This window comes from Myodes glareolus, chromosome 18 (genome assembly GCF_982192425.1).
Source record: "Myodes glareolus chromosome 18, mMyoGla1.1, whole genome shotgun sequence".
Lineage (NCBI taxonomy): Eukaryota > Metazoa > Chordata > Mammalia > Rodentia > Cricetidae > Myodes > Myodes glareolus.
In genome coordinates this window covers 54271787-54282054 of record NC_142043.1, presented here as the reverse complement: position 1 = coordinate 54282054, position 10268 = coordinate 54271787, and the positions used below count along the sequence as shown (strand labels likewise).

Sequence of the window (10268 nt, the reverse complement as noted above, 5' to 3'; positions counted from 1 at the left end):
CAATGTTATTGATCAGTTCCAGCCTCCCCATTTCTAACGCCGTCATTTATAGCTGCAATAGAACTTGGCAGAATAACCAAACACAGAGCCGTATGCTTGTCTTGAGCATCAAATGCCACAGAGTTGTGGCATTTAAGACTCAGTCACTATGTAGAAGGCCTAAGAGGATCCTGAGGTGTGTTCACACACAGCGTCATGTAAACACAGAACCCGGGCTTTCCCACAAGTGGAAGAACATGTCTATAGGAAGGATATTTGACTGCGCTTTAGCCAATCAGCAATGGCTCCAGCAACTGCAAGTGAAGCCCCCTCCTCCTCAGGGGCTTAGTGTGCACTGTGCCTGGGAGCAGAGGGTGGAGTCTGCTTCCTACGTGATGTAAGCTTTCTCTCTACAAATAAAAGGTAAACACGTCTCAAGATGCCGGCATACGGGAGATGACTGATGCTCAATCAGTTTATGACAAGCACTTGGAGATCTAAAAAAGATTACAATGAGCACCAATCTATGATAAAAACATACATTTTAAAGGGTAAAATAATAGTAATAATTACAAACACACAACTAACTGAATACATTTTTAAGCTTTTATCAGAGATAAAACCTGGACTAAGCAACAGACATTTTCGCTATGATCAAAGCAGCCAGCATAAGAAAACGGAAACACTGGCAGTTAGGTTAAATGCTGCCTTTAGCAGATTTTCCTGGAAAAACCTTGAAGACTGCGTGTCTATTTTTGACCATCCATTAATTACAAAGCTGGTCCTGGGTGCTCTCTGACTTCCTGGCATTCTAAGTTAAGCCAGATTTTGGACAGGCCTGAGGAGGGAGGGCTAATTACAAAATACTTTATTTAAACACTAGAAAGTCTTTCATGAAACCAAGCCAAGCCTCAGATTTGAAAGCACTTAAAAATATCCTTGCAATAGTCATACTACTTTATGTTCTATTTTTGGAAGCTCAGTGTTTGTTTTTCTGGGGAAAAAGATAAATCCCGTAAAAATATGCTGTGGGCAAATGGGCAGTGAGGAGAGGCCCATACATGTCATGGGTGAAGGGAGTCAAGACAGAGCAGGCAGCACAGTGAGAAAAGGCTGAGGCGGTTTGACAAATTTCAGGTATTGCCTATTTGTTCCCTTTCTGTGTCCCATTGCTGGGTGTTTTATTTTAAAAATATTTTTATTTATTTATTTATTTATTTATTTATTTATTTATTTATTTTTTTGTGTGTGTGTGTGTGTGTGCATGAGCATAGTCAGTGCCCACAGAGACCAGAAGAGGACACTGCAGGCCCTGGGGTGTGGGTGTTAGGATGAACCCCAGTCCTCTGCCAGGGCAGTACCTGCTCTTAACCTTGAGACATCGCCTCCAGTCTCATTGCTAAGAATGTTCAATAATATACCTTCAAAGCTGTCGCATTCTCCACTTGATATAAATACAATCTTAACTTGCATACAATTATTATGAAAAGTCAGGAGTGCATTCCACTTTTTTTCCTGCACAGTTTACAACCATGACATTGCTAAAATGGAAAGCACAAGAAATCAAAGAAGTAGATATTACTAGCAAATGGTTGTGGTTGTGTACAAAATAGAACTTGTTTATAAAACATGTTATCAAATGTGGTAGATAAATACTATACCATACTAGAAATTCATCCTTAAAAACAAATGTCCCAACTGATCATCTAATGGTCACGTCCAATTTAGGAAGTCCCCTGAATAAATGACTCAGAGTTCCTGGGAACGCTAGTGTGGGTTGATTCATGCTTTGAACTCTAGTAGAGTTTTAGAGTTGTTTGCTAGATTGCCATGCCCAGTTTTCACCACATATTTAACAACAAGAGCTGCTTTCAAAGGTTTGGAATATTTTCCACCCAGAATGTCCAGAGATGTGTAAAGAAAGATCAAGACTATTTCAGGCACGGGAAACAAATCCACCATGATCCCCAGAGGTGATGGGGTGCCTTGTGGTGATGTTCAACATCAATGGAGACCCTGTGCATGTGGCTGGCGCTGCCGTCATCACCTTGTTCTTGAAACCAGGGGCCATATTTCTCGGGAGCTGTGACTCACTCTTCTACAGGTGCTGCTCCTGCAGTGGCTGTTGGCAGCCACTGGAAACCATGGCAACACTAAAGGCCACAAACACCTCCATCACTGCCTGCCGGAGTTCCCTGGAACCTGGTCATGTGATGCACTTTGACAATGCAGAAAAAGCAAACTAACTTGGTATTCGAACCTAAATGGCCTGCTATCAACTTCTTGCACCCAAGCCCGAAGTTACCACTATTCTGTAAGAACATATGTACCATGGCAGAACACCACCTTGATCCAGAAGAAGGATATTCCTTGGTGGGACTGTGAAGCTACCATGGCTATATTTTTTTTTCACTGAATAAGCTGGACAGCATGAGTTCCCAGCTTCTACTTCACAGCAAGCTGGTTTTGAAAACATTTCCCCCATTTGTTCTGCACTCATTGAATATATATATTCAATATATGTATATATATATGATACATACATTGATATATATGTATGTATCAGAGAGGCAATGCAGAGAACACCCAATGAGAGAGTGTGACGTTCCCACCACGGTTAGAGGCTCTGTATAACCACGTCACCCTAGAGGGTTGATGGCAAGGTTGATGATTGTCAGCCCTAAATCTTTGGAAGGCGTGCCATGACAGCCCTGTCTACAACCTTCCAAACAGTTCCATGAGAACCAACTACTTACAAGTATTTCTCAGAGTTGGGTAAATGTCTGCTACCATGGTAGGAGGTTGTAACAGTAGGCACGCGTCAGTTTCTCCCATTCAGATGAAACATTAAAGAGTAGGTTGACTGTAATCCAAGATCATTTGTTCATGTTGCTTCCTTAAAAGCTGTTGTAGGTGAAAATTGGATGTGGGTGGGGGTAGAAAGAGAACCAGGCTCTAAGAAGAAAATGAGTTAAGTTCCTGGCTACATGATGGGAACAAGCACCTAAGGTATGGGGTAGGACTCCTCAGAGGTGACAGGTGAGGTCTGCAAAGGCACAGCCTCCCTGGAGGTGTCCTCCCACTCACTGGGACTGCTCTCAGAGGGCTGGTATGGGCCACTGGGTGGTGCTTGGAGCCTTTCTGGACCACCTTGCATGGAGGCACGGGTGGCCATGATCAAAGCCACCAGCCGATAGAAGTGCAGCGCCATCACCAGGGAATTCTTCACGGCAAAGAACACCAGCATGTGGTTGATCACTTGGAAGTAGATCATCAGGACGAGGCGCACCACAAGGAAGGGGCCATCTTGGATGAAGAAGCTGAGCCCGATGGCCCATAGATCTGCACTGTACTGGCACAGGAAGAGCCTGAGGAAGCCCCTGGCTTTCACAGAAGAGGGGCAAACCAGTTTTAGCTGGACTGAAAAATGAAAGAAACAACAATTAACATTCTGAGATGAAAGACAGGAAGAGACATCTATATAGATGGTCTGGTTGTGAAGGATGGAGAACGTCTGTGCAGTGTAAGCCTGGGAGGAATGGGGGAGATGTCTCTCGACCTCAGCCCTCCACATCCTGGCCCTGTGCTTCCATCCCCTTTAAAGAAAGGCCTTGCACCATCTCCCAGCCTCCTGGTATTGAATGACCAATTAAACAGACTGAAGAACATAAGATACAAAGGAAACTGCTATGTGTGTGTTTGGGGATCTGCAGGGGGAACAGGCAGCAGAGACCTGTCTGTACTTGGGGGTCTCAAGTAAGGGAGCCTGGTACTACCCTTGGTTGCCTCACTCTCTAGCATTGAGATACTGGCCACGTTGCATAACCTACAAGCATGTCAGTTTCTCCCTTGAAACACCGACAAGCCTGACTCCTAGGACCTGGGTCTCTGTTTATCAGCTTCTTTGGAATACATGTGTAAATAGATCCTTTACACATGCTCTTTCTTTACACATCTTCTTTCTTTCTTTTTTTGTTTTGTTTTCTTTTTTCTTTTTTTGTTTTCTTTTTTCTTTTCTTTTTTTGTTTTATTTTCTTTTTAATTAAGAATTTCCACCTCCTCCCCGCCTCCCTTTTTCCTTCCCCTCCCCACCTCCCCCTTCCTCTCTAGTCCTAAGAGAAGTCAGGGTTCCCTACCCCACGGGAAGTCCAAGGTCCTCCCCCCTCCATCCAGGTCTATAAAGGTGAGCCTCCAAACAAACCAGGCTCCCACAAAATTAGGCCATGCTGTAGAATCAAAACCCAGTGCCATTGTCCTTGGCTTCTCAGTCAGCCTTCATTGTCAGCCACAGAGTGTCCAGTTTGATCACATGCTCCATCACCCCCAGTCCAGCTGGCCTTGGTGAGCTCCCATTAGATCAGTCCCACCGTCTCAGTGGGTGGACGCACCCCTCGTGGTCCTGACTTCCTTGTTCATGTTCTCCCTCCTTCTGCTCCTCATTTGGTCTTCTTTCTATTGGAATAGCACCCTGTCTCTTTTTCTGCTCTCTGCTTCTTCCTTCAGTCTTCCTGGAGGAATGAGGGACTCTCTTGACTGATAAGTACACTATATGAAAGGCAGAGTCCCCAGCCAGACCGTCCAGGATGCTTTCTCTAGCAGGCCCTTATTTCCATATTTCACTCAAGTGCTTAGAATTCAAATATAAATCGAACTCACATTAAACATCATTTTCTATGTTGGTGATGGCGTGTGTCTGGTGTGGGAGCTCAAATAATAATGGCCATTATTCTATTTTGTCCCCATTTCTTCTGCCTTTGTCTCCCAGTTTATAAGCAAGACTGAGAATAATGGCAGATGTTTGTGTGTGTGTGTTAGTTGAACAAAAGGAGACTCCATCAACAGATGAAACTTTTGTTTTAATTTCAAAGATGTAAATTTAATTCAGGGTCAAGGGTAGAAAATAATCCTCTTTGTAATAATAAAACCTTCCTTTCGGAGTTTTCCAACAAAGAATGTCTCAATCTGGCAAGGGCGTGCAAATACGAAGCGACTTTGATTGGGTCGAGCATAATGTACTACTTGTTGGAGAACACAATAGCAGTGTAGTCAGAAGTGACATTTGGTCTTTGTTTTCCAAACAGCTGCATAGCGTTATCACCTCTGAACGTTTACACAATTTCTTTCTTGAATAAAAATTTTCTTAGCAAGTCTGCGAACCACAAGACAGGAGAGGGCGAGCGAATGACAAAGGAAAGACAAACTTAAGGTCAGCGAGTGCCTTTCTTGAGAAGCCACACTCAGGGAAACCCTCCTGGTGGACCACACTCCCCCCCCCCTCCCGCCCAGGGTATAAAGGATGGAGCCCTGGAGTCTAGCTGAAGAGCAGCTGGCTGGCTTCTAGCTGGGTAACGAGCACCATGTACCTAAGGCAGACCTCAGCGAAACATCTGCGTGCTGTTTGCATATATTTGTTTGTGATTATTAATTGGATGGGTATTTTCCTCTTTTTTTGTTTCCTTTTTGAGAAAGGAGTTCAATATGTAGCTGTGGCTGGCCTAGAAGACACAAAGCAGACCAGGCTAGCCCCAAACCCAGAGAGCCTCATGCACGCCCCCCACCCTCCCACCCCACCGTCTTCAGAGTTCTAGGATCAAGGGAGTGCACTGCCATGCCCAACCATGCCCAACCATACCCAACCCTTTTCTTTCTCTTTTTCTAATTTGAAAAAGTCTGGCAACTCTTTCCATCAATTCAGGAAACAATTTTATCCAAGAAAGTCTGAGCTTAAGATCTAGAGCGTTCGGAAGACCTCCGAGTCTCTTAATGTGGACCCCCAAATTCACATATTCTGTCTTAGTCTCACCCTGAAGCCAGCAGAAAGAGCGTTGTGCAGAATAAAATAGATGAAGAGAAGAGAACTGTTAAAGTCTGGGCCTCCTCGAGAGTAACGAACCAAGGACAAGAACTGCCAAGTCATAGTTCCAGCAGACCAAAAAACCACAGTGTGAATCCAAGCAGCAGCCGTTCCACAGAGCTCTCTATGATGCTAAGACTGTTTCACATCTTTGCTGCCCAGCATGGGAGCCACATGCGGCAAGGGAGAAGGCAAAATATGGCCGGCGTCACTGAAAAGTCGCTCCTTGAGCTTTATTGACTATCAAGCCGTCCAGCTATGTGTGATTGGTGGGTACCGTACCGTAGGACAGCGCAGCTATAGGACGTCAGTATCATGGCATTCCAGCCAAACGGTTTACTTCTTTCTCACCCTTAAAGGCTGATGTGTTCATTAAAATTAGAATAAGGGCTGCCATGAAAGGAAATCATAACTTCCCACATGGGGCTTGGAACTGCACCTCTTACCTTGTATGGGACATCTCACAATGTGACTGGCTGGAAACATGGAGGCTGCACATCGAGAGGTCAGTAGACACTCACTGTATTATTGAGTCATAATGATATAAGATGCTGTGAGTATCATCCCATTTCACAGGTGAAAAGCTGAGGCACATATCTTAATACATTTTGGCAGGATTACAGATAATGAATAATAGAAGTATTAGTGGAGTCAGATATAAAACAGCACAGTCAACAGCTCAAGCACTTATCGTTATTAATTTTGGATTTTTTTTTTTTGGAAATCAAATCTTACATCGACCAGACTGATCTCAAACTTGCTGTATAGCCAAAGATGACATTGAACTTCTGCTCCTCCTGTCTCTGCCACTAGAGTGCTGGGCTTAAAGGAACACATCCCCATACCTGGCTACAGTCATTTACCTTAAGCTCAGCCACACACCAAGTGGGTCTACAATTGGCTTTCCTGAATTTCAACCTACCCTCCTTCTAAGTTACAGTAAGAGCTAACACTGCCTCCTTTGTACGCGTGTGGTTTATATTTAAGAGTCATACTTTTCTGTTTCTTTGTGTAAATATGAATACTTTTACCTGCCAGGTCCAGGGGAAACTGTAGCATACTCCATGTCCATACGGCAAGGATGCCACAGACCAGTGTAGGGTTAGTCCTGGAAGACAAGAGCATTTTAAATCATCAATAAAACATGACCGCATGCAGAAGAGAGAGATCAGCTAAATTGCAGCTTGTTATGTACTAAATAAAGCTTTTTGGAGTTGGCAAATATCTAGTGTTATAATAAGTCCATGAAAAAATAACCATGCCTGATAATGGAACCATACAAAATATATGATCCTTGGCTGCATAGCAAGTTTGAGACCATCCTGGTCTACCTGTGATCTTGTCTGTAAAAAGAAAAATGAAAAAAAAAAATAAATCATAATAAACAGAAATGAGAACACAGCCTACTGATCCCAAATTCTTTTCTAATCTGCTAACACTGTAGAAACATTACAGGAGAGAAATGCTATAAAAAAAACATCTAGATACAGACATAAGCATTCAGACTCACAACTACAATAACGATGTCCCAGAAAAGCAGACTATAGCACCAAGACTCCAAGACTGTAATAAAAATATAATTCAAAGGGTTGGAGGGATTGCTTAGTGGTTAGAGCACTTGCTGCTATTGCAGAGGACCTGGTTTGGGTTACTAGCACCCCTAGGGTGGCTCATAACCATCTATAACTACAGCCCACAGGAATCTGACAGACTCCTTTGACCTCTGGTACCAAGCACACACATTAACACAAGGAAACATATATATATATATCATTTTAAAAATATCCTTACAAAGAGACAACTCAAAAGGGCAGAATGATGTTCATCTACCCAAAGCCTGTCATAATGAAAGAAAAACATCGTCAGGTGGGGAAAATACAGGGACAACTTCACTAAAAACGATGTGCAGCAGAGAATAGACTACAAGTAAAGGGAAGTGTGTGTGTGTCCTTCACTATTGTACACTCAATGCCTGGAATAGTACCTGGCCCTGATATATACTCAGAATATAATATAAAAAATTTTGATTGGACACACAAAGGAAGGGTCCGTGTTTAAAGAAATCCCCAAATGTCACAGACCTAGGAGAACAATCTGGAAATCTCGAGTCCGAAAGAATAGAAATGGCATCAATGCAAAGGTCCTAAAGAAGAAACAGGCAGACAAACAAAACCAAACAAAACAAAACCAAGACCACATGTCTTGTGGTTCCAGCTTGTGCTTGCAGTTTTCTCCAGTGGGAGTGCTGACTGGAGAGGGCCAGTGGAACATGAGGCAGCGTGATCCCTAGCACACTGGTGGTCTTGAGGCGTCTCAGTAAACACACTGAGTGAGGAGACCTTGAGAAGTGAAACCTCAAAAGTCGGAATTTCTGAAGGAAACATTCTGAACTGCTCTGGCCTGCCTCAGTAGCTACTGTGGTGAAGGGATTGATGACAGAAATTAAAAAGAAAAAAATGAAGATTTTACTTTCAAAATGAAACAGAGACAGGTCTCCAGGTACAGACAGCGAGTTGCCATTAATACCTCTTTGGATTATATAACTGAGTCTCCAGCAGGCCTCCGAGAGCCCTCAGAGAAGGTGGTAATTACCAGTGTCGTGAGGGTTCTCGGAGAATAACTGCTCTTTGATAAGCTTAGTTCATCCATCTTCCAAAAACTGACTTGGGATTACCAAGGGGGCAATGCCATAAATTGATAACAGACGTTTGGATCTAGATAAGCCTCCCTCAGATATCTCCCACAGTGTCTTATTAACAAAATTAAGCCATATTGTGAGTGAGTAAGGCTAGGTGGTTTTCTGACTGAGCCAACGACTCCTGGAATGGAGTGCTCTAGTTGATGGCCGCAGGCTCTGAACCAGACTCTGCTCCTCCAAGTGTTTGATCAGTGACCTTGTGAATGATGCAGAGGAAGACTCCTCGTGTGCACGTAACACACAGAGACAGAGAGCTGTTCTCCAGAAAACCCGATCATGAGTCCCAAGGATGTGACTGAACAGCCTAAATTGGGGTGGGACAGAATAGAAAAGATTCCATTTCCCAGAAGCAGCTTGTGGGTTTTCCCTTGATATCCAATTATGCGCCCATGGCGTGACGTGATTTATGGCTTTCCAGAGTCCAATGCAACCATAGGTCAATTCACAAGAAATATGAAAATGAATTTTAAGTGGAAGTCCTTTGAGAAAGTAGACTAACCCTCTTCTTTACTGTGTCAATGTCTATACATAGCAAACCTCCCATTTTTAACTAATATTATATATGGTTTCTGATTTCAGGCTTACCCAGCAGGCAATTTTCTCCGTGTCTAACTCGGTGATTACACTTAATCCTCTAGTAACTCAACAAAGAAGGCACATATGTTATTCATGTTTGATCAAGAAGGAAATGGGAACCTAGAGAGCTGGGGAAATATGTCCAAATTGATTTTGTTGGAAAAATAAAGCTAGATGCAGAGTTCAGTCACTATCCTCTTAAGAGAGTTGTTTTTAATTTTTTAATTTTTCTGTATATATGTGTAGCTGTGTGCACGTGTGTGTGTGTGTGTGTGTGTGTGTGTGTGTGCAGATTTCCATTCTCGTGGACTGAGCCACGAGGAGACGTCAGACCCTCTGGAGCTGGAGGCACCTGTTGCAAGCGGCCTCACTCAGGTGCTAGGAACAGAACTCCAGCCTTCTGGAAGAGCAGTTTGCACTCCTAACTGCTGAGATGTCTCTCACATCCACACCCAGCCCTTTAGCTCTAGTTCTGAGAGTTCATTTTCTCCTGGTTGTGAGAAAACCAGATAACCAAAGCTCGTGAAAGCAAGAAGGATTTATCTTGGCTCATGGTTTGAGTGATGCCACCCATAATGGCGGGGCAGGCATTCTGCAGCTAGGAAATCGGCCCAGGTGAATGTTGGCGCTCTGCTCACTCTCTATTTTTTGGTGTTATCATTCATCTCAGTCCCCTGACACCTCGTGTAACAACTAAACAACTCACTAGAGACTGTACTGTGTCACCCACATTCCGAGTATGTCTTCTTTCTCAGTTAATCTGTTTGGAGGTACCCACACTGATATCCCAGACACATGTCTCCTAGGTGGCTCTAAAACCCACCAAGCTGACAATCCAGAACCATCCATCACACCAACTTCCTGCAACATCTCCAGGAATTAAAGGGGAATCGTTAGTCCTACTGTGTTTTAGGCTGTTCAGCACACATCTGAAACATGCTTCTGGAGGATAGAAATGTGTAAGTTAACTTGCACAAAAGGACAGAGCCTATGATTGCCGGGAAGCATAGAACGATGTTGGACATGGAACAGATCAAGGAGCTAAATGTTTATTCCCTTCTGTGCTTAATGGGATCCAGTGAGGGAAATAAAATAAACTCGGGTCTTGTGAGTTCAGAGCAAAAATTCAGCCCCAACGGAGTTGAGATGCATCTAGCATGT

General features: G+C 43.6%; 1 protein-coding gene across 1 annotated transcript in view; it reads right to left on the bottom strand.

The window, feature by feature from the left end:
• Positions 1-2826: 2826 nt before the first annotated feature.
• Positions 2827-10268, bottom strand: part of Tmem26 (transmembrane protein 26) — a 45267-nt gene continuing 37825 nt past the window's right edge. Inside the window, exons 5-6 of the mRNA XM_048451564.3 lie at positions 6865-6941; positions 2827-3399 (exon numbers count right to left, since the gene is read on the bottom strand). Coding sequence (XP_048307521.3) covers positions 2984-3399; positions 6865-6941 — 493 coding nt within the window. The 3' untranslated portion in view covers positions 2827-2983. The remainder of the gene's footprint in view (positions 3400-6864; positions 6942-10268) is intronic.